The sequence below is a fragment of the Pelmatolapia mariae genome, linkage group LG17 (genome assembly GCF_036321145.2).
Source record: "Pelmatolapia mariae isolate MD_Pm_ZW linkage group LG17, Pm_UMD_F_2, whole genome shotgun sequence".
In the NCBI taxonomy this organism is placed as follows: Eukaryota; Metazoa; Chordata; class Actinopteri; order Cichliformes; family Cichlidae; genus Pelmatolapia; species Pelmatolapia mariae.
In genome coordinates, this window is record NC_086242.1 from 12,154,977 (window position 1) to 12,180,326 (window position 25,350).

Genomic DNA, 25,350 nt, shown 5'->3' on the forward strand with positions numbered 1-25,350 from the left:
GGGACCAGCGCCAGGGTTGTGGTCACAGACCCAAGCACTACTGATCATAGTGTCCCAGCAGAACAAGGCTGGCTCGCTGGCTGAGTTACCACTAAAGAGTCTCATTATCATTGTTATCGGTCTGAAATTGCACCAGTGCAAGTCTCAGAGTTTGACTCTGAATAGTTCAGTCTGGGACATCAATAGAAATCAAATTGAGGGGGGCCTGAGGGAGAGTCAGAGAGAGATGGGTGGGAAAGCAGATGTTCTGGCCCCAGAATTGTTGCATGGCTTTAATCTCCTCATCACTAATCGCTATAACTGGATTCAGTAGCACCTGCTGCTCGAAGCGCAATGTGCCAGGGAAGGACGAGAAAAGAAGAGAGAGAGAGACAGACAGGAGGACCAGACAGTACAATGGAGAGCCAAGAACAGCCCGTACTAAGTATATGCTGACATAGGGTCATGCAAAAATATGTAATTCCTCATTACTTGCATGAAATTATGGTGGCCAATTATTAACAGACTGGGGTTGTAACCTACCCTCAGGACTGTTAAATGGTGAGGGACCCACTGATGAAGCTAAAGGCTAATACCTAAATGTAGGCACTAAACTGTAAGGCAATTACATGTGGTTAAGCATGTCAGTCTGTGTGTGGGCAAGTTACTCACCTTTCTTTCGATTTTCTACAGAACCATCCTGCTTCTTATCTGTGGAAGAATGCAACACAGAGTTAGGAACATAATAGGCACAGTGAAAATCCAGACTTTTTTTTTTTAAGGATTAAATAAACTAATTAATCGTATAAGAAAATACTGATAAATGTCTCTTTATACAGTAGCTAGACCAATCATTCTTCAAATTACTAATTTAAATGAGGAGAATTCTACCATCATACATAAGATGAGCTACAAATAGCCGATTTGGTTGGCAGAAAATAAGTCGTCTACTGTAACCCTCTGACAACTTCTAAAAGTTGTTTTAGAAGAACTGATTTGACAAAGGTCAAATCAGTGCTTTTTGCATTCATACAAACCCTGCTATAACTACATTTTTCTGTAGATTGTAAAACTAATGGTAAAGACAAAAATATCTTTGCAGAAATGCTCTTTGTGTGTCTGTGTGTACGTGTTTGTGCTGCGGCAACAAGCAGAGGAGCATACTAACTTTTTTTCTGTTTCTTCTTCTCTTCCTTCTCCTTTTTCTTTTCCTCTTCGTCGTCATCATCCTCTTCCCCGCCTCCGAGTAAAGTGAAGATAATTCCAGTTTGAGAGTTGACACCCACAGCAGTGACCAACATTTTCCCTGAGCCTTCCATTACATGGGTGCCTTTGAACAGAAGAAGGAAAACAAAGTGTCAGTAAAGGACATCAGGAAACAGTACCTAGGATAAATGCCCTGCTCTTTGTTTCACTGTTTCCATATGACTTCTTCCAGGTTTCTGTTTAGACACTGGTGGCAGCTTTGTCCCTGCCGATCCTCATTTGTTCCTTTGAATGTTTCATTTTGGTTCAGTGAAAATTTTGCGCTAGATTCCTTTGTTGAGAAGGTGGTTTAGCCAGGCTTTCAAGCTGTATGTTGATATACACACGAGAAACTAAATGCAGGTTTTCAATTGCAGGCAATAAATACAAATGAATAGTGCACTTGAAAGTACAGAAAGAATCAGTCACTACTGCAGATATACTCCAAACCTTTAATCAACAGCCTTTAATCAAAAGCCAATTGTTAGTCTGTGTGAAATAATGGAATTCTGAGAGGCTGTAACAGTGTTGCATCTCTGGCTCTCCATTCCTCTCAAGACACAATTTCAAAAAAACAAAAAACAAAACCCACAGAAACATCAAATATCAAAAAAACACGACAAGCTAAAGCCAGAGTAAAGGAGCGAGACCCACGAGGCTCTGACAGCCGAGGAGTGGAAAGCATTTAAAGGTTCCTGTGTTAATTAGAAGATGCTTTTCTTTCATTCGTGAGAAGGGATACGGGCCGTGCTAAGGGAAATCAAAGAGCAGTAGCGAGGCAGCGCATAAAAACACAAACACACATGACTCCTGTGCCTTGGAGGTGTGCCAAGAGAGAGCCAGATGAACTAAACAAAAGTGTTTCTCCCTACACACGTTTTTCGTGACAAAGCCATGAACTGTATTTAAAAGGGCGTTGGGGACATAGGATGGACAGAGAAAAAAATAATTGCTGGAAATGTTGAATGGCTGATAACTTCCTGCACTGAGAGGCAAGACCAGGAGCCAATTCAGTTTCAAACATGTTTTCAACAGAACACAAGTTTCATGCTGAGCTGAATACTAACGAATATCTGATGGTCAATTATTTTCAATTTGTGGATTATAACAGTTATTTATGAAGATCCAGATGATCACCTGTTCTTACTGATTTAAATAAAATTTTGGATCATTTATTCAGTGCAATGAGTATTCCAGAACATTTCTTTTAAAAGCAGTTCAATATATTGGACAACATAATCTATAAAACCTCTGAAAATTCGGTTCTTCCCAGTACGAACCAGTAAAAGGAGAAGGTTTTAGGTTCATGTTACCTGATAACAGCATTGGATCTTTTTCTAGTGTTTTCTTGACGTGGTCAGACTCCCCTGTGAGTGAGCTTTCATCGATCTTCAGATCATTGCCTTGGATGAAGACTCCGTCAGCAGGCAAGAGGTCACCTGAAACATTACAAAGCCAAACAAGCCTTTAATTTGGAGAAACAACATCTTAGTAACAGTTTAAATTTATGCCTTAATCACAGGCTCTCAAAGATTCTATGACTAAGTGAGTCATATGAAACACTTTAGTGCTCGTCTCTTCAGAGGTTAGTGGTTATGTCAGTAATGTTCTTTTTACTGGTTTATGGATTTAAATCATTAGTGAGCTGGCTGTTGCGTTCCTCCCACGACCAGGAAAGTTAAACTTGAAGAGAAATCCTCGTCTTAATCTGTGATGAACTAAAACTAAAACCTTGAACCAAGGATGACCTAAATGTGCAGTACTGTTTTCTTAATGGCCCATATAATAAACATCTTAATAAAACATAGGTTCCACAATATCTCGACATTCTTAACAGATTGACTGTTTTTAACCATCAAATAAAGCCTTATGTTTAACTGAGCTCTTACCATATTTTACTTGTGCAATGTCCCCAACCACAATCTCCGCCACAGGAATTTGAATAACTTGTCCTCCACGGACAACAGTAAATTTCTGTTCCTGCTCAATGCGGCTCTGGAGGCCTCTAAATTGCTTTTCTTTACTCCAGTCATTGAATGCTGTTACCAGCACCACACAGATAACTGACAGAAGAATGGCGGCACCCTCGATCCAACCGGCCTCTGCCTCATTTTCATCCCCGCCACCACCAGCAGCTTTTCCACAGTCTGAAGGAGGATGGGGAAAAAAAAATTAACATACAAAGCATAAACTTAACACATCATCTCATGGCTCTGAGAAAAATAAATGCCATCACTACACGACACTGCAAGTATCACCAAATATATTTAACAAGAGACATAATTAAGACTTCAAACACAAGTAATCTCTAGAAAAAGAAGATAAAACATGAATGTAATGAATGGTTTCTTACTTTCTCTCTCTGCATCTGGAGGTTTATAAAAAGAAAGGCCTAGTGAAACTATGGCTGCCACTTCAAGGATAATCAGCGTGACATCCTGTAGTGCCTCCCACACTAACTGTAAGAACGTTTTGGGCTTTTTGGGAGGTATAAAATTTTCCCCAAACACTGTTTTCCGCTTCTCAATATCTGCAGGCTGTCCGCTTAGACCTAGGTAGGCAAAGACAGATACACAAAAGAAAAAACTGCAGTTAATTCATAAAATGTTAGTTTTAAACCCATCAGGGAATTTCACACAAAACAAGAAATATTTATTCACATCAGAAAAAAAAGAAAAGAAAGAGAAGGCCTTAATTATGTGTCACAAAATTGGAGCACAGATGGGTGAGTTGCTGCAGTTCACAGGGGGGGAGCGCGTCTCACTGAAGTAAGAGTCAGCGAGCTGTGCTCTCATCAGCAGGCCTCCAAAAGCATAATTTCCAAAAGGATTCAGCATTTCTGACAGGACACTGTGGAGGACACAATGCCTGCAAACAATGACACGCATTCTGTGGGTATGTCAAACATTTTCACCTCTTTCAGACACGCCAGGGAATGTGAAAACTATGGTCAAATCTAATCCCCCAAAACTGCTGTTTTCAACACAATGACCAACTGACTAGGGGTTGAATCAGCTATGGACTCACAGGTGCCTATACTCACACACTACTGTCACGTTATGGAGTCATCTCTCTGATACATTACACGTCTGGTTGGCCTGAGACCCATTCATCCATGTGTACAGAGAAGGAGCTTTCTGCAGCAACCCATTCAAATGCCTCAACATTCAAGGCAGAGTCAAATATTCAAAAGGGCCTTCGCACATTTGATGATGCATGACAGTTTTTCAGTTCTATTCATGCTAGCTGTGTGTGGGTGGGGGTGCAGACTGGATGGAGAGTGTGTGTGTGTGTTTACGGGAAAGAGATGGAGCAGGACTGAGGGCTGGGCAGGAGTGACTGTGTGAAACTGCTACTGACAGGCAGATGGGGGTGGGCGGGGGTGGTCGGGGATGAGGGTGTAAAGGACCGAGACTATTAAAGAGTGGAGATGCTGATGGCTAAACGGAAGCTGTGCTGGCAGTATCAGCGTATTAACAGGGAAAAGGATCAGCAGTGCCAGTGCATGGAGAGAAAGAGGAAACGACAGAAAAACAGACAAGCAGACCAGAGGCATAATAAAAACAACGACACCGCCTTGGAAACTGAGCACAGTGACAAGAGCACAGACAATAAGATACATTGTTCTTCTGATAGCTAGACAATCCTCCATCTCATGCTATAAGCACAGACAGTTCAAACTGCTGATTCTGATGGGGCTTTCTTTTTTATTAATATTGGAGAGGTCAAAACTCCAGCAACACTTATTGTGTTTAGAATGTTATTGTCAGGCCAACACTTTTTTGTGTGTGAACACTGAGACTAACTACTGTTTCAACAATAATGTTCTATACACTCATGTGTTCCTGGAATTCTCCATTTAGATTTTACCCCCTCCCTATTTTGTTTTGCTTATCCAATTTGGGGGTGTAAGGCAGCTGGAGCCTAACCCAGCTCTCATAAGGTGAGGGGCAGAGTACACACTGGGCAAGTGGCAGTCTGTTGCAGGGCTAACACAGACAGAAAGACAACTTTTTACACTTACATTCACACCTACAAATTAACCTAATTCCATACATGTGTTTGGACCACGAAAGGAACCTGAATACCTGGAGAGCATTGCAAACTCCAGGCCCTTGTTGGGCCCTGGGTGAAAGAACAGTCAATGGACGTGTCATTTGTGGTCATTTCATAACCAAATGTCTGTTAAATTAAGAATTTAATCTCTGTAGACTCTTCTCTGGAAGAGTTTGGAAATACTTTGGATTCATTGCAAGTGATGTTGTGAGTGTTTTACTCACATCCATCATGCAGGTACAAAGGCCTGACTGAAAGACCTTAAATTTTGCTTCTAGGAAATGTACTCTGATCAGGGAATAAACACCTTATTTAAATGAAGACGTTTTAAATAACAGGAATGTATCATGATATAAAAGTGATACATCGTGTTGATTTCATTTTCCATTAATTTATGGTAGTCCCACCAATTCTAGATTTCACCAATAATCTAGAATACATTTAATGCCAATAAAGTAGCATATAAAATATCAGAAAACGGAGTTAACATTAACACCAAATCCCAAAGTAAATGCTTTTTCCTGTTAAAATATAAACCTTGATATTTGTTTTGTGTGTGTCAGTTTGCTAACTGATGATATAATTTGGTTCTAAAAACATTTTTAAAAAAGGTTTCAATTAAATACATTTACAGTTGATTTGTGTTTTATCCTTGCCAATTCATTATAATCAGTGAATATAGTAGGATAATGGTTGGGCTAAACTTTACTCCTGAAAAAATTACTTAAATAAATAACTACAATAAAAAATGATGACTTCAGTGAACTGCTTCATAAAATTCCAAATTGTTTCCATTGATTTCAGATGTGAGTTAATTAAAAGAGGGTCTTGCCGTTTTTTTCTTTCTCATTCCTACTCACCAAGCAGGTCAATAAAAACTTGTGTAAAGAAGAAAATAATCCTGTATTACTAGTTAAATGGTTAATTGACATTACACCCTAACACATACTTCTCTAAAAGAGGTGAGAAGAATGACTCACCACCAGCACAACACATTTTAAAAAAAAGTGACTGGGTTTATCCAGCAAAGCTGACTGTTGCTGCTCCATGGCTGTCTCTCACCATCTCCTTTAATTCTCTGTGCCTCTAATTAAAACACGCTGACAGCTAATACCCCACTCAGTTTTACACCACATTTTCCCTTTGTATTATAGCAATAAATACAAGTGACAGAAGCCAATCAAGGTGTCATCTCTCCATTTGATTCACAAACAGAAAATAGGTTGGCCTTGGCCTCTTGCATCATTTTAGCCCCAGTGTGTCAAGCAGCTAATCATTAACCATTTAATTTGGATGCTTGTGCAAGCTGACCCATCTGAGTACTGTCATTTTCAGTCATCAGTAAGAGGTCAAGGTAAACCTTTACCCTGGGTCTGTCACAATTAAATGAGATGGGAGCCACAACTAAGCATCATTGACTCGACAAACTAAGCCTGAGAAATAATACCAAACTTACGTTTTTATGCACACAATCAAGAGAGGACTTGTGATTGTTTCCTGTACGACCTTTTGTAGATTAATTTGCTAAGGAGGTGAATCAAACCTGGTGAACTGTTTTACTGTGAGTAAAATGTATAAAAAGATTGTTTATGTTGCTAAAAGGTTAACCATCAACCTATTTACGTTAATATAATATGAAGCACATCTGAGTCCAATTAGGATAACTGGATTATGGGATTTCCATCACCTCTGCTTAAGTTAAGCCCCGTCCACATTTAACGTGCTTCATCATGATGATTAGTTGGTGGTTGACATTCCCGACTCTAGTTGAGCAGGTAACCACCCTGTCAAATCAATTAGCAGTTTTATGCATTCTCAAGGATGAGAAAAGTAATCGAGACTTTAAATGGTATGTTATCTGTTAATATATTATAATATAATAATATTGTATGTATAATAGTTAATATAATACTACCTACTATGGTAAGATCACTTTAGAATTTCGTTGACAGTGACAGGTTGTTTGCAAATGAAACAAGAGGAGTAATCAAGATAGTTGAGATTACAATACTGACCAAAACAATTAAACTTCATGAATAGTCATGTTAAACACCATACACTGATTGATTTTTTTTAAATGTCTTTTTTACCAATGATTCCTTCAAGTTTAAATAAAAACGCATAAATACAAATAATTATAAATGATAAATAAAGAGTCAGACCCTAAATAGGGGATGTTTTTTTAAAAAAATGTCAAGCCTTTCTCACAAGAGAAGCCATTCATCCCTGCCGGCCTGCTTCCACTTTGGGATGTCTACGGGTGCAAGGGAGCCCCAGGCGGCAGCAAGCTTGTGTGCCTCAGGAGCCATAGGGAGAGCAACAAGCAGCCAGAGCTGACAGCCAGCTGTCGCACGCCGTGGAAAGATGAGCGGGTGAGAGAACCAGAGTGATCTGGACATAAAGGTCCTGCCTTTTTCTCCAGATTAGATTAATCTAAGGAAACCTTGTGAGTTTTACTTCCTGTAGATAGAGCTTGTTGATCGAAGGCCTATTTTTAGCCATGGGGCTTACGGGGGCAATAAAGAAAAGGAGTGCATTTCAGCTATAATATATGCTGACAGACTAAACCTCATCAATCTTCAAACTTTAATCTCAGTTTCTTGACTGCATGCCCTCTACCATTACACTGACGCAATCTAGCAACAGAAAGAGCTAAACATCTGTTAAACCACCATCTTTATGGCAGCTCTTGCAGCAGCAGGTGTCTCCAGGACCGCAGTTCTCTGTGACAGCAAGTAACACCAATTCCAGGTACAGTGTAAATTTGTAGAGATAATCTTTTGTGTGAATCTAAAGTCCACTTCACACTCTTCAACAGGCAAAAACCTATTTCCACTTCCTGTAATTTACACACCTCTTTCTCTTATAAAAAAAACAACAACACTAAAATAAGGTTGTTTATAACAGCCCTCATAACCATCATTTTAACAATTTCTTCCAAAAGCCTTTTCAGAGAAAATCATAAAAGACGATTTTAGGTGTTGCTGCATGTAAGAATATATTATGTCTGCTCTAAGTCAGCGTTGATTAATAAACTGAGCATTGAGACTCTCAAGGGATATCATCATCCAATTTCTGCACTAAAAAATAGAAATCTGTGGTATTACGTGTTGATGAAAGTACCATCATCACATCACTCAGGAAATTGTGAGACTACAAATAACAAAAGGCACAGTGTCTAACTAGAGAGGCAATATCTCCATAGTTTTACAGAATTGGGTTGAAATGAAACAGAACTCCTCTGCACACCTTTAGTAACTAAAGCAAAACAGGAAAATAATTGTGCCCATGTATCTGTTTTCAAGCCAGAAATTACTACATGTGTATCAGCACACTTCCTAATTTCTCTCTGAACTGAACCAAACCAAGCCTGAGAGCTGTTATAACCACTCCCAGGCAAAACACTTCAGCATATCACTTTGAATTTAGACACGAAGACAAGATATGCAGGCTTCCTGAATTACAAAGAGAAAGACTACGACTTAACAGTCCGAACCTTGACACTGAATAAGGGGGTTTCCTGTTCAAAATGACAGATACAAATAGGCTGTCAGATTTTATAAATTAGATCAACTGGATGCATACCCTGGGACCCAAGTATCAGACAATGTGAAAATAGCAATGAACAAGGGATAACTGTGAGGATTACTGCCAATAATACTGATTTAAAGTGGCCATGACAATTTGATGAGTCTCAATATGCAAAGAAAATAAGCTACTTGGTTTGGAGAAGAAAAAAATGCTGTGGTTTTAGCAACTGTTATATACTGTGGCATGATATCACCTACACCCATTACTGCAGCTCAACACCTTCTTGCCCCAACTGTAATAACTTCCATCTCTAAGCGAAGATGACATCACTATATGTTTTTTTTAGGCTTGACTAAGTCCCCACAAATACCAAAGAGAACAATAGCACCATTTTCACAAGCTGAAGGGCTGCTGTGAGCATTTAGTATATTTTAAAGCATATACAAGACAGAGTTTCCTTTGAAACGTTATTGCTGACTATGATATCTAATTATGCTATCAGTGTGGGGGGAAAAAAGAAACAGAAGCAAAAACGAAACGGGAGGAAGTAAAGCATGATGTACAAGTGAAACCAGGTCATTAGACAGCTACGTGTATTAGCGAGATCCCTCCCTTCAACTCTCTCAGTAAGAAAATATTTTAGCACACACACTAAAACACTTGCCATCTAAAAAGACATCAACCCTTTCTAGCTTAAATGCCTCCACCTCTTTTTTTTAGTACACTACAGTACGGTGACAAATGGGTTAAGGGTTAAAATTTGTCAAAAACAATTTTTCGTGCATTGTCTGAATAAGCTTTTGGCAGTTCTCACTGTCACAATTGAGAAAGCATAATTACATCTTTTTAAACTCACAGCACTGGCATGTTAATTACCAAAATCAATCTGAATCAGTGAATTGAAATCCAACTGAATAGGGAGCTCTCTGGTGGTCTATTAAGACTTATGTACAGACATGAAAAATAGCAGTCGTACTGCCACGATAAATTACATTTAGCCTCATGCAAATGGAGCTGGCTTTAAAGTCTTAGATTATGCAAACTAGTTAAAGCAGAGCAAGACATTAGTGCACATTCCTAACAGCTACATTTACTCAAACTTCTTTGGATGAAAAGAGCTTGGGAAGTGGAGGATTAGCAGAGGATTGGCTTCAGAGGTTCACATAATGCCCACCCAACTAATTAGAAATCCCTTTTCAATTGTCAGGATCCTGTAATCTTAAATGATGGCTCAATTTCCCAAGCCAGGGACAAATGTGCTGATTGAAACAGTGGGTGTATACCAAGTGGAATGTGGATGTAGTCAAGCTCATCAGTACAGTCTTGTTTAAAAAAAAAAAAAAAAAAAAAAAAAAGACAACCTGCCTAAAGAGAAAGTTTTATTTCAATAAATTGGGCTAAAGCGACTGTTCCCTTTGAAACCTACAAGTAACTTGCTTTCAGTCTCATCGTTTTGGACAAGCTGAAAATCTTAAAAGCATTTTAAAAACAAGACCGTTGATATGCTAGACACCAATGAAGGCAAAACAAAAGAAAAAAAAAAAGATCTGAAATGAAGGCTTAATAATGTAAACATTTTCCTAATATTCAGCTAACTTATCTGTTCATTTATTAAAATACAAATCAATACAGTGATAGGACTGCTTTGTGATTTATAAGGAAAAATGCAAAGCTAAGGGGCCTCAACTAACCACATTCTCTCTTTTTTACAGCATACACTCAGCTGAGCAGAGGGGGAGGACAATTTACACAACAACCAATGTCACTCATGCTGAAAATATGACAGGACTCCATATTCACCAACATTACACAGCCACATGCATGTTTAGACAACTTGTGCTCCCTCAGCAGCTAAATTCCTATTCAGCAATTTTTCATTATAGTTTAGACAATGGCCCATTGCTTTTAGTAAATCTAAAGGGAGTTAGACAAACTGCACCATGCACAAAGGGCATGCGCAGTATTATCAAAAAGAAAAAAAAAGAAAGTTTAAGGATTAAAGTAAGTTAATGGTGCTTGCTCAAATAACAGTTGCTTTGCAGTGTTGTAAACGCTTGTATTTACCACTCTTCTTTTGGTTTACTGAAGCTCAGGAGACTTTTACCTTGCACCGAAAGACTGCATACAAAGGACTGTTACAGTGAATATGTGGTGCCATTTTAATCTGGGATCAAACTGAAAATCCCCACAAATAAAGAGTTCAGTCAAGGTCATACTAGTGATTAGGCAGACTGTCTATAAAGGGAAACAGACAGAAGTAGCAGGGGAAAAAAAGAAAGAAAAGATAGGCGCCATCAAAAGCAACCTACTTGGGTTTCACTATACCCTAAATGGAATTTTTTCCCCAATTCCCCAGGTTACGAATTTAATATTGAAGAAGACAGTCACAAAAGAGGAATTCACTACTTTACTACCGAGCCTTACAGAGTCCTGTTTTGTCCCCCACATGTGGGACATTGACCTGCCTGCAGACTGGTACTGTGCCCAAGCAAACAGCTGGTCTGTCTGAAACCTACACACATAGTCAGAGAGGTGAAAAGGGAGAAAAGGAGGGTGTGTGGGACATATCCACAGGCCTTGAAATAGAGCAGGACTGGCCCAGGTCAGAGCCAGTCTGCCTGGCCACCTGTCTGGTTTGTGAAAGCTTCCAAGGAAGTCATGTCAAGGCAATCAATAATGTGGATGACACACCTCCTAAACTATGTGTGCACCACATTGTCATTCCCAAAACTAAAACTGTCATGCTGAAAATGATCAAACTCAAATCACGTTGAGTAAAAGAGTTACTATACCATCTATTGGTGATGTTTTTAACCGGTTGCAGAGTCCTTGAATATCCCCATAATATTCCGCAATTTTGGTTACTGCCTCAGCGCTCCTCAGTTCCATTAACCCACGCAGTTCTTTTAGTGTGCAGCCAAACTCTCCATCATGGTTGGCCTCCACTATGGAGTTCTTCACCCCACTGTACGAGTTGTTCGCCATCTTCTTACTGCCTCCCCAGTCTATTGCAAAGTGTTGCTGCTTTGACTTGACAGCAGGGGTTTAAAAAGACCAAAAAAGAAAGAAAAAAAAAAGAATAAGAAAAAAAAAAAAGGGGGGGCTGTCCTGGAAATTCTTAAATCCTCAAGAGTGTGAACACAGTGACAGTTCCCATAAACAGCCAACAGGCTCTTCACAGGCAGCTGGAGTCATATGCCAGGTAGAAGGTATATTATGAAACAAGCCATTTCCCTGGGAGAGCTGAGTTCCTATTCTTTCATGGTGACTGAGGATCACCCACAGAGCCAGAGATCATCATGCATCCAGATCTGGAAGAGAAGAGCAAACACACAAAAAGAAATTTGTCAATATTCACACCAAAATGGGCCATTACATGAAGAGGGGGGTTAAAATTCATTTACTGACATAACGCTTATGCTATCTAATATCTGGCCAGGAAAACATTTCATTTTCAGTATATAAACTACCCAGCTGGAGGCAGCTGAGACAAGTAGCTACATTATTAGCAGAACTGCCTCTAATCAATTGGCAAGAGATTCTGATTAGTTTTACTTAAGTTGCAATAAAATAATTTTGCCATCAAGATAAAACTCTTGACTAGTAATGAGCACTCTTTTTCTTGGTTAAAGCTTCTTGAGCATTATGTACTGGTTAACAGAGCTTCAACAATGCTTGTAGCTTTTTCACACTTTTACACATTTTTCTTGCCTCTTGCATGAGTTGGACTTGAATGAGGCATAAAGTGATAAAAAAAACCAGAACATATTCAAACAATAACAAAATAATAACCATGTTAAACAACGTTATAGCCAGAGCATGACAGTTCAACCAACTAACAGAATACATGGACAAGCACAATAAACCACAAGACCATTTTTTACCTGCTTTTTAGTTACAATTCAAATTCATGTTTCTGTTTTTCCTATTAATACAAACTCTTCCTCATCTGATAAATAAGGATGTTGCCTGCTGTACAGATTAAGAAAGGCAATTTTTTGAATTATGATAAATAATAATAGGCTTTGTTGTTGGTCTTCTACCCTATCTGTATTAATAAATAAACAGCAGACCCTGATACAACATAAAGTCACTGTGTCAAATATAAATGTTGTTGAAAAGACACTACAAAGTGCATATCAAATCTTGAAGCAGGCACGCCAGAAGATCTCTCTATAGTGACCATAGCTTCAAGGTGGAGCAAAAAAGATTAGCGCAATTAAACCAGGTGTTTACCTTAAGTTTATTGCTTTGCACTTGACAGTATGCTCTGCCTTGTCAGCTTATTCTCCCCTGTCATTTTAGACAGAAACGTTTGTTGGCAAGCTTTTACTGCACTTACAGTAAATTATCGGGTTACGTTTAACTTCAGTAATGTTATCTTAACTTCTTTACAGAGAACAGAGGACACAGTGAACACATACACACGTACTCTGAAACCGGGGACAGATGAGAGAATATAACCTGACCCTAAAGGATAGCAAAACAGTACAAACTCTTACACCCTGCTGTAATAAATAAGTGCACAAAAATCAGGTAACACTTTTCACTTTTTGGGATAGGAGCATAAAGCCCCTTGTCTTTAAAGTCATTCCAGCCAAATTTGTAAAATTAAGATTTCACAGAGACCTGTTGTAAACAAAATGGGATTACTTCAATATTTTATCAAAATCAACACAGCCTTTGATCATCACATTCTAATCAGTCTATACTTGAGTCCAAGTGAACATTTAAGGAAGAATTCCTGGGCTCATGGGATCATACATGTGGACAAAGTGAATACCTAATAACATCTTGCTTGCAATACCAGAGATCCTGCTACTGTGTTGTAAGCCTGAACATAAACAGCACTTTAACATTGATGAGAGGGATGTGGAACAGGCCTTCTGATCCATATGAGTAAAAAGTCTCATGGACCTGATAAATCCTGCGCTCAACAACTAAATCCTTAATTTCATTCCATTTAAAAAAAAAAAAAAAAAAAAAAAAGGTTTTTACAGGCACAGCATGGACCTAATGTATGGATGATGATGTTTTAGTCCCCGTTTTCTAAATCTACTTTTCCCAGATATTTAATTAATGATGAAAATCTTAAAACAAACAAACAAACCCACATGAAAATAGATATTTTAAGGTAAACTGGGCATGTCCTTGACCCCATGCAGTTTGCTTACAGGCCACAGATAGGAGCAGTATATGCCACAATAACCTTGTTCAACCTGAATGTTAAATACTTCCTTGTGCTAGTTTTCAGCTTTCAGCCCAATCCTCCTATTTTAATCAGAAGAGAACAATTTGACCTGAATAAAAAGTCTTCTGGGCTGGATTCTTGACTTTTTAACTAACACGATTCAAAAAGTCTGGAGAAATGGGATCCCATCCAACCAAGTCTGCTCCTCAACTGGCTACCCACAGGGATGCACACTCTTGCACTCATTATTTATCCTGCACACAAATATGTGTTAGAGCAGGTATGAAAACAGGACCATTTTAAAGTCTGTGAATAACTCTGTTATTGTTAGTCAGCTCCAGGATAATGGGATCAGCTACGGCCCAGTACTTGATGATTTTGTTAAAAGGTATGATGAGTCTTTAATTAAATGTAACTAAGACAAAATATATGACCACCGATTTTAGAAAGTGCACTCATACACAAGAGATCACGTCCATTATGGGTGAGGGAATGTGCTTAATCTTAGAAATATCTCAGAACAATTATTGATTCAAAGCTAAACTTTGAAGCAAACTGTGAAGCTGTGTGCAAAAAACCTAAACTCCACAATGATACAACCATGATGATTTCATTTAATCATATTCTCACTGAATCCATTTTCTCCTTGTCCTTGGTGTCAGGTTTAAAAACTGCTTCACTGCAGCAGCTGTCACTTAGATGAACAAATCCATAGCTTTACAATCCTATGCCAGGTGAATTCATTATTTTTATGTTTTTATTAATTTCTTTAGTATTTTGTATTACGCTTATCTGTTGTCTCTGTTTGTATTGAATATGTGCGTGCAAGGATGGATGACTCACTACTGCAGACCAAATCAACCTACGGGTATAAATAAAGTAACCTGAACCTGAACCTGCTACCCTTGAATATGACTACTACACTAAAAGAAGTATAATTTAAATAACTTTAGACTTCAAGTTCAGTCTGCCTGATGAAGAGCTTCTAATACAACATTACAGTCAAATCTTTTCGACTAAACACCCCCATTTATTCTAGACTACATCAGTCCCCTTGCCATTTCAACATAAAGTCTCTCACAATTAAATTAAAAAACAAACAAACAAAAAACAAATCACAGTCATAAAGCCCCTGGCTTCCCTGCTGTGTGACTCCTGGGGTGTCGTAGTGAACAAGGACCAACTGACTGATTACCCTCGGAAAAGCCTTTTGTTTAATCTAATTAAGACTATCTGTCGCATGAGGGACCTCCATGGTGCTCTACATGGGAGAGTCCATTCTAATGAGAGGCTGCTGTCCATTCAGTGTTAATCAGACTAACACAATGTGGCTCATTCACGTCGACCAGGTTGATACGAATATGTCTTGGAGAAGCTCGGGTGAGAAAGCAACCTCCTAATAAAACTACAGAGGCTGAAGCATAGCAAGTGTACATCTGTTTTAGGAAAGGTTTGATTTCATTGATTTCTGGATTTATGGCTGAGATTTAACAAGATGGGCCCAGTTTCTATATGAAATCACTACTATACTAAAAGCCATGTCAAACTAATCTTGCATTGCACAAGGAATCTGGACCCAGCCATCTGATCCATTAGGAAAGGCACCAGTGGGGGTACACGGGAACATTAAGCCATGTCTGGAAATAACACTGGGGATACTTTACTTGCTTTTTCTCACTTTCTACATTTCAAACAGTAACACAAATCACATTTGAAAGGAAACTTTTCATCTGTCTTTACAGCAAACAGGAACTCCAAATGAATGTCAAACTCAAGAAAGCGTTTGAACTCTAAACTGGGTAAATGTAGCCTTTATTATTGCTCAGTGCACAAATGGATACTTGAAGCTTATTCCATTGAGATTCTTGGAAACTATTCTGTCACATGTCGAGACTCTATTTGAAGCCATCTGCCATGGAAAACGGGGCAGAATTTATTATTTATTACACGGTATAATTGCCAGGCCGGGTGTGCTGCCGAGGTGGGAGACATTGTGGAAATCCCTATTGTGAGAAGGAAATGCACCTTTGCATGATTTGTGCTGTCCAGAGATTTAGGCTCTTCATTCCATATTAGCATGCCCATTGAGACGGGGATGAGGTAGGTGGTCGTTAACCTGATGTGGCATTTTCATTTTCATTTCATTTCCATTCTTGAGTATCCTGATTTTATAATCACAATGTACTCTGGCAAAATACACAGACATACACACACACACCCCAAACTCAAAGCGCAAGACTTTATAGTGTTGTCAAACAATATATAAATTTATATATTAAAAAAGGTGACATTGTATTTCAGCAATAGCCATTCCAAGCAAATGACGCACATGTTTTAATCCCAGGAATTTCTGTCAAGAAACTGGGTTCCTTATGGCTGCTGGCTGTCTGTGTTTCCACTGTCGTCTAAACACTGATGGCTCTTTTTACAGGCCATTAATAAAATAAAACTTCACAACAAACTGATTCACTCCCTTCCTGTATGTGGTAGTAATGGAGATCAGTAGAAATGTTAGAAAAGCAGCATTCCCACCCGTTACTTTCCTTCACCTCTGAAAAATACTAGCCAAGAGCAAGAAGCAAGTCATTTGTTGTTGTTTTATTGCAGGGATGAAATTATTTCCTATGTAGTAAATGCAGCTGTAGTCAGGATAGTTTTGGAATTCTTCGTACCAGAGCAAGTCCACAAATCCCACCAACCTGACACAGGTGAATTTCAGGGTAGACCATCGTGTACCCTAAAGAAAGCATGTGACTTTCTAAATTTGTTAATGGTCTCAAAAGTACTTGCATCAAGTGGCAGGACTTTAACTTGCTTCGAGCACCATATGGACTATTCAAGACAAGCCTATAATTTTCAGTGTAATTCACTGCACCCCCCACCCCATGTCTTACTATAACATTCACACCCCCTAACCCAACATGCAGCAACAATGCCAAGATGAAAGAAGTGCCAACATTTGCTGCCCTGGGTCAGTTTCGGGTTGCAGTGCAGCTCACATGTTACAACAGTGGAAAATGATTGTGATTGGATCTCCAAGCCAACAGCTGGCATGGTATGGCTGAATGACAGAGGCCAGAGTTAACCCTTTCCAAGCTACAGTAGCAGACTGATAACTCAGGGTGGATGTGTGCTGGTTTAACCCAAGAATTACAGACCTGCACATCACAAGGCTATTCAAAACTACAACACAATGAATCCCCTACAAAGAAGATTGCAGCAAGTGGGAACAAGTAGACAGGACAATAGTGATGGATGTGTCATAAATATACTTATGTCTTTGTTTCCATGTTAAGGAAACCCTCTGGCAATTTGAATACCTTTATGTGCCAACAACTTGATGCAAGTCAAGGATAGCAATTCTAGGGATCCCTCTGCAATGGAGCTGCCTAATGCGAGAGGTGATATTTTTAGCTTCCCCTAGACTGTCCCCTCCCCCCACTGCTAGCCATTGCCGAACTGGGTCAGGCCATGTAAATGTGGAGGGTACAAAGCAGAGACACCCGGCCATCCTTGTGCTGCGTGGCTTGCAGCTGAGAGTGCTACTTCATCCCACCGACTGGAACCTCTACATAGCTCTCAAACGCTGTCAGGCTGCCAGTTCATGAGAACGCACAGTCAGAGGTGTCACCGTCAACACGCTTTTCCTCTCCAGCTCCTTTTACTGCATGTATGGAAGGACACGTAACAGCATTTGAAATGAAAGTAAACCATCATTTTTTCCTCCAAGAACTAAGGCTGCTGGATAAATAGGAATAAAATTTTATATATGTATTCACTGTCTATCATATTATATTTATAGATCAATTTATGGACACTTTAAGACTACCGCGTTATTTTAAAAACGTTTATTTGTGCTCTAATATTATTAAATATAGTCTTCGTACATTTTTTTTTTCTTTGTGTGTTCTGTCTTGTAGGTAAGCAGATGTAAATTGTTTTTTGGAACATCATGGTTTCCAAAAAAACCAAAACAAAATTCTGGTGCAGTACGTAAAACTTTGTACTGATAACAAGCCAGTCTATCCCCTCTTCTTTATTCTGAAGGGTAAAAATGTCAATACTTCCAAAAATAATTTTACATTTTCATTTATCATTCCACAGCACAGATTTCTGTTTTGCCTTAGCCCATTACACGCTGGCTATACACATTTTTTTAATCCCCACCTGGTAGAGTTTCAATTAAACATTTGTGGATTCATTCCTAGTTGTGAATTTCCCTGACCTGTGTACAATTATAAGGCACTACTACCCAAGGGCACAAATTTGACCACCATTCAGTGTTTTATAGTATTATGCTTCATAAATGATGAAATCTTATTTCTTTTTTGCAAGTCAATGTTGAAAAAAATTAATTTTAAATTAATGAATTAATTAATTAAATTTAAGTTATTATTATTATAACTATTTGCCAATGCAATCTTTTGCAAGGATGTTAACGCCTGTCTGTGTTACTTCTAAAAGCCTCTCTGGGTTCTTATACCCAATCATTTTACCAACCTGTTGGCAACAGATCTGATTAGTGTTGAGACTTTTGACCACTTTTTAAGCAATTAAAAATTTAGCATTTACTTTTCAAACCTTTTCAGGAACAGGTTGTACTTTTCTTTTTGAACCTTTGTGCCAACAAAAAGAATTTGCTATACAACAAGCAGTACGAATTTGAAATGCATAAGCAGTAATATCTTAAATTTACCAACAAATAGTTTGACGCTGTCTTACAAAAGCAATGCAGGTGAAGCACATTCTTATAGACAGGTTTTTAACCTCTTACATAACAACAGAACAGACAAGTTATAAAATTTAGTACATAGTGGGGATCTAGGCACATGAAGACTGACCGGTTTCTCAAAACTGTTTATATTAACATATATAGAGCATGTCAAAAATAATTGTTGCTACATGCATAAATGAGGGGAAAGCTGGGCATTTAAACAAGTAAAACTGAGAAACTGAGCACATGAGTATTTTTGAGTGCTGGAAGACTGTCCTGTTGTTAAAGTTGTATTCTTACCCTCCACCCCCCACTGTTAAAAATAAATAAATAAATTAATTAATTTGTTTGGACAAATTCAGAATTAAAATTTCAACATTTACCTACAGAATTTGTTATCATAAAATCAAACATGACCCTTTCTTTCATAGTACTGGCCAAAGAAATACTATACATGAATATAAACTAATTTCCTCCTGTCAAAGATGTAAATGCACACCAGGAGGTATAGTTTTATTGAGCTTTTGCATAGCATTTCATGTGCATAGGATTGAAAATGTTCCAAAATGAGGCGTCTTTCATTGAGGCACTTTGAAGATCAGAGGCTTTCTGTGTTTTTGCTTATGTGCGATTCCACGGACCAGATCGGTGGCCTGGGGTCCTGCTGCCCCATCATTATCTGCTGTAGTCTGAAATTGCTGTTGCCATCATTTCAGATTTAGGATGCACAATTGTTAACTTGTGCATTATATATTTCACAAAAAACAACAACAACAAAAAAAAAAAACTGTGGTACAGAATGTATTGCTATGGTTTAACACATGCCATGCATGTGTTCTGCATTCATTATGACAAAACCACTTGCTGTAACTGTTAATAAATAGCCCAAGTGAAAATGTATACTACAAAGAAAGTTCTGAAGCTTTAAGGAACAGACAAATGATTTCATGATCCACATGATTGCATTTGATTCGAATAAAAATTATTACAAATCAACTCAAAGTGGTATTTCAGGGAGCGATTGTTTCCCACGAATACACTGCTCTGACTTGATTAGGCAGGAATTGCTCTCTCATTGGCTCCACCGTATGATATTACTTGCCTTCCTCCACTGTACTAATGTTGCAAGGTTTTCAGAGCACGCTACAATGGCAGTTTGAATGTGTAGAGAAGATTACACCAGAGCAGGACTGTATGCTGTATGCCACAAGTGATAACATCCAAGACAACCAGCAATGCTTTACGATGAGAGAAGTTGAGGTCTGGAAGTATGTTTCTATTATATAAGCTCAATGACGCTGAAGTTCAAATGAACAAATAATAATAATAATACAGTTAAACCATCTAGCCCACTTTAAAAATGTCCCTTTAATCATTGCCACGTCAAACCACGGAGCCCACCATGTAGCAGAGATGCCAAAACTAACATAAATGTCCGTCAGACTGACTGGTAGCATATTTAGACCTTCTGACAGTCTTCAGGGCTATTTTGTAGCACGTGCCTTGCAATTATTTTAATTAGGCACAATCCCAGTATATAATAACTTTTGCCAATCTTCAATTATAGTACATTTGATCTCCTGAAACTAAAAACTGAAGCATATAACTGGTAGTCACACCTGTGTAATTTGTTTCTCGTGCCAAGTTAAACAAAATTTAAATGAACAAGTGGTAATGAATGACTAAAAGACCCTGTAACCTAAAACCCCTGCTTGAAATAATCTTGACCTTACAATCCACACACAGTAGGAAAGATAAGTAAAATGCCATCATTAGTAAATGTTACCATGAATACATGACACTTCGTGGTTCAAAACCACACTATATTTAGCTTTACATGCTGGTTTACATGAGGCTTAATGCCACCTTAGATTAATGACCTGCAGTGGTCACCTCAGTGAAATAATGCTTTAAACTAGCAATTATAAACATTAAACTTGGAGAATTACAGAGTACACTAAGGACAAATGTTAGTAATTTTTCTTAATGTTGGGCTTATAGTTGTCTGCAGTGCAGAGCATGACAATGAAATAAGTGAACATGTGAACCAGCAGCTGTAAGAGGAACTCATCCATGATGAGTTAGGAACAGATTTGGCAGGCGACAACTGCCTGGAAGAAAGTATACCAGATATGCGGCATTACTTCACAGTAGCTATAGCTTCGTGAGTACTCGACAATAAGCACTTATCTCAGCAGCAAGGAGCATGTAAGATTGGTGAGAACAACATTCTCCAGCACAGCAAATGAAAAAGAAAAAAAAAAACAAAAAAAACATGCACCGCTGAAAAGCACGTAGAGGTGTAGTCTTGAAAGGTTGATTTTCTACAAACGAACTAATGAGCCACAAAGGTCAGGTGATCTTCCCTCTGAAATATAACAATTTTTCAAAAGAATTTAAAAAAGTATTCAAATAACTACTGACTCATATTAGTCACTCAAGGAGAGGGGTAATGTCTATAATCAGCCATTAGAAAAAAAGGGTGGCACAGCAAAGAATAAGAAAAGATATTTTTGTCATTCTTGAGTGACAGCAACAGTCTGAGTTCAAAGGGCTCAGACACAGCAACAGATTGTGTTACTGATGATTTAAGTGAATCATTAAACAAACTCAATTTCTATATGCTGCGCTAGGCAGCTACAATGAAGCATTACTCACTGCTAAACCTGGAAAAAAATAGACTTCTAATGCAGTATTAGCTAGAAAATTCAAACATATCTCCAAACTGAATCACAGCAACTGTCACTGCAGCTAATATAATATTGTGCAGCAAGATATTGTGATTATAAAATCCGTGTAACTGCTTATCTGTCATTATATTATTTAACAAGACCAGAGTACAGATGACTACTCCAGGTGACTAGCACGCTCTGTGTCAGCGAGTTCTATGTTCAGCGTCTTTTCATACAACTACAATAATACCTGCAATCCACTGTAGAATCACAAGTCATTACACAAACACTGAAAGACACTGCTGGCGCTGCAGCAAGCTGGGTGCTATTTAATTGGATAAGGAGTGATCCCTTCAACTAGACACCAAAAGGTGCTCTGTGGCTGCACTCCACATCGACCTGGATACTGCAGGTAATGTCTGAGTGCACCAATCTATATTACGTCGTCAATCAAGATTAAGAGTGTAACGTTAACGTACGTAATCATCTTGCAGTACCTGGAAGCCCTAAGAAATACGAGATACATTACGGGCAAGTGGAAGGCAATTTAAAGAGACGAGCTGCAGTCAGTGTGTGAGTTTCTATTGCCGTGTAAGTATTAAATAAGCGTTGTTCTTTCAGTAGCGTTACGGACGACAAGTGGCAGTTTTTTCCCCCTTAGTTCGGAAATAACCTGACAGTTTTGCCATACCAGGACATTTAAGAGTGGTAAACAGCCATATTTGCTCAAATGGGTTTCTCGTAGTTGTTTCGAGGAGGTTAGGAGATTGGGACTTGAGATTAAAACCTACTAGTTGCGGTCAAATTATTGTCTTCAGAATACGGTACAAATTAAAGTGTTGGACAACAGAATGCGACACCAGCAAATGACAGCCCCTGAAAATGATGTTAGTCAATAAACGAAGATTCAAAACACGCTTACTGTGGAGACAGAGAGCAGAAATGACTAACGCGGTTTTATGGGTTCCCCGAGTTGCCCGTATTGAGTGTGTTGAGCAACCGCAGCGCGTGGACTCCCAGCGCTCGCGGAATACAGTTCCAGGCCGTTTAGTAGTATTACTCCACTAACGTTATGTATCTGCATATAAAACGGGAACTGCGAGGCGTTAGACAAGCTGAATGACATATCACCATGTAACATGCAATGCAGTCAACTTTCTATTAAAGATATGAAGGTCCATAGTTGAAGTGTTATTTAACAGCGGGACCCCGCGAGGAGCAACCAAGTCGAAACGTCAATGTGCAGCCCAACAGATATGTTATTAAAAAATAACAGCGGTCCTGACTAGCGTACACGGTTAGCCAACTAGCACTAATGCGTTAGCTTATGCTGACTGCAAAGAGGGGAAATTCACAAAAGATACTTCCAACAGACTGACAAGTCTAAAAACTTAGCCATGAGCCACGCAGAAGTCCCAAGCAAACTAAGCACAAGCGAATGAAATCTGGCAGCATCCCGGGCTGATTAGCTACCTGTGTTGGAAAACGAACCGCCCCATGTCAGTATCCCTCCAAGATAGCTAACATTAGCTTGGTATACCGCTAACTACCCAAGGCAAGCTACCCACAGTGGTTGGCCCTCGTTGATCAGTGCACACAAAAAAAGAAGACCTTAACCGGTTATGGGGTTACATGCAACATACAAAATCACTTGGAAAGATCAATTATTGTGTGGCATTTTGCCGCGCTAATGGAGAAAAATATAAGTAAAATAATACTTACTCCGTCCTCTGAAGAGCACCCCAGCTCCCTTTCTCTCTTTAACTCCCCCTCAGTCTCACCAAAGACTAGACTCTCTCCCCTGATCTGAGGTATAATCCCGCCCACTGCGCTGTCACAACCACAACCAAAGCCTGCAAACCTCACACTGCCAAGATAATTCCTATCTCCCTCGAACTCATGAAAACCCATGTCACTTTGACCGGAAATCATATGACACATGCGTGCGGCGGAAAAGCGGTATGATGTTGCCGCAACTGACGTGGCTGACTGCTGAGACAATAATCTCTTCATGTTTAATTACAGAAGAGATGCAGACCAAGACCACCTATTTGTTTTTTAATGCAACACGATGAAAGGTGCGTGTCTCACAGCGGTATTGTTGCTTCTCTATGATTTAAAAATGCTAAAATCAAGCTGAAGCGATATCGGGCATATCGTGAGAGACAACCGGCCAAAAGATAACGTTGTAAAAGTGGAACTCGACGATAGCGGAAGTGCACCACGGTGAACCATTTCGCCTCGCCTTTTTCATTTCTGTCACAACACCGCCGGGGACATGTGATGCACGTCAAAAGGAGGATGGGTATGGACCGCTGGTGTGGATTCCCATTGGCTTAGCCAGCATATCAGTCGCCTATGGAAACGGTTACGTCATGATCCCCTAGTACTCCTTCTTTGCTCCCGTGTAGCTTTATAATAACAGGATTATTCAACAGTCCGCCCCCCCAAAATCATATGATGCAGCCTGCAGACAGTAGGCAACGAAAATGCATCGGTTTTGCTGTCCGGGCGACTCAACCCCACCTAGGCTGCACGAGGCTCTTCCCCTCGACGCCTAATCAAACCTGACGTTATTCTTTCCATGACGTAGTGCGTTTTTTCTCTCTTCACCAGATTCAATGAGTGTATTCTTTGCGATTCCTTCAGTACTCTCGGGGAGTCACACACTCTGCACAATCAGCCTCCTTATTACTGGGGGCAGCTGTCAATGAAATGCAAACAGCAATGCGAGCCATTAGACCGATGTGACAGAAATTTAACAGCGTTTTGCTACTGCAATATATTGCAGCACCAGTCCCCTGTAATTGCCTAATATGTTTTTTTATGTAACATAGAGTGCAAGGTGTTAATAGGAATTAGAAAGACTGTGATCCAGAATTCAGACAAGGTGGTTATTGCAAAATCCATCTGAACTTTGCACAAACCAAGTCAGGTAGAGAAACTGCTATTTGACAAGCATACCATACTTTAAAAAAATTGAAAAAAAGAAAGACTAGTTGTGGTAGATCATAAACAGAAAATAACCATGGCCAGGGTCAAAACTCAGTGTAATACACTTGCTGTCTGGACATAATGGGATTTATCATTAACATGAGTGCCTTGAGTGCACGGCAGCAGCTGCCTCTTCAAAAAGGTCCAACGTGTTTAGGCTTGTGTGCAAATTAAAAGTTGGAAAATATCATTTCAGAATTTCCGAGTCAGACAGACGTCAAGCGGAGAAAAGAGATTTGGAAAGAAAGAGGAAGAGAAGAAGCTGGGAAAAAAACCCCAACTTGATTTATGTAAGATGACTTGTGCAATCATTTGGCCTTATGTCTTTGTGATTTGACTTTAATGGCTCAGTCTAAAGCAGAATGAGGAACAATCAGTCAAAATGCATAGATAGGCAAAAAAAAAAAAAAAAAAAAAAAACGTTGTTCGCAGAAGCTGTTAAATGATGGCTGTGCCTCATATGTGCTCCCACACTCCCTTCGCACATTGTGAGCTGTCAGGTTTCTGCTCTAAAACTTTAGAGCTGTAGCTGCAGCTGCAGCAGTGCTTAGATGCTGATGTTTTTTCCCCTGTACGCCCAGCAGTAACACGGGCCTCATGTGAACAAGCTTTGGCACACAGACTTTGCTCCACAGGCCTTTAAACCCTATAGTGCCAAAGCAGCGACAAGATCTATTTTTACATCTGCCATTTTTGCAGTTCACTGTCAGTGGTTTTGGTGGCTTCCTAAGTGGCAGCCTGCAGTGCTTTGTGTTGGAGCAGATGTTAGGTCATTCACTGACCCCCGAGGGCATCTCTTTCTCTCTTTTTCAGTCCATCAGTCTGTGCATCAGGCCTTCTTCTTTATCTGAACCAGAGGACACACTTTAGGTAATGGTAGGAATGCAAATATAGATTCATAATGGATCTTTACAATCTATATCAAAAATATATGAGGACTGTAGATCAGCTGGCCTGCTCTGGGAAAG

At 39.3% G+C, this 25,350-nt stretch overlaps 1 protein-coding gene across 2 annotated transcripts in view; it reads right to left on the reverse strand.

Moving 5' to 3' along the window:
* Positions 1-23,229, reverse strand: part of atp2b1a (ATPase plasma membrane Ca2+ transporting 1a) — a 39,960-nt gene extending 16,731 nt beyond the window's left edge. For both annotated transcript variants that reach the window (XM_063500685.1, XM_063500684.1), the window contains exons 1-7: positions 23,111-23,229; positions 11,604-12,122; positions 3,578-3,775; positions 3,114-3,371; positions 2,538-2,663; positions 1,148-1,309; positions 652-690 (exon numbers count right to left, since the gene is read on the reverse strand). In XM_063500685.1, the coding sequence (XP_063356755.1) occupies positions 652-690; positions 1,148-1,309; positions 2,538-2,663; positions 3,114-3,371; positions 3,578-3,775; positions 11,604-11,796 (976 nt within the window). In that variant the 5' untranslated portion in view covers positions 11,797-12,122; positions 23,111-23,229. The remainder of the gene's footprint in view (positions 1-651; positions 691-1,147; positions 1,310-2,537; positions 2,664-3,113; positions 3,372-3,577; positions 3,776-11,603; positions 12,123-23,110) is intronic.
* Between the last annotated feature and the right edge of the window lie 2,121 nt (positions 23,230-25,350).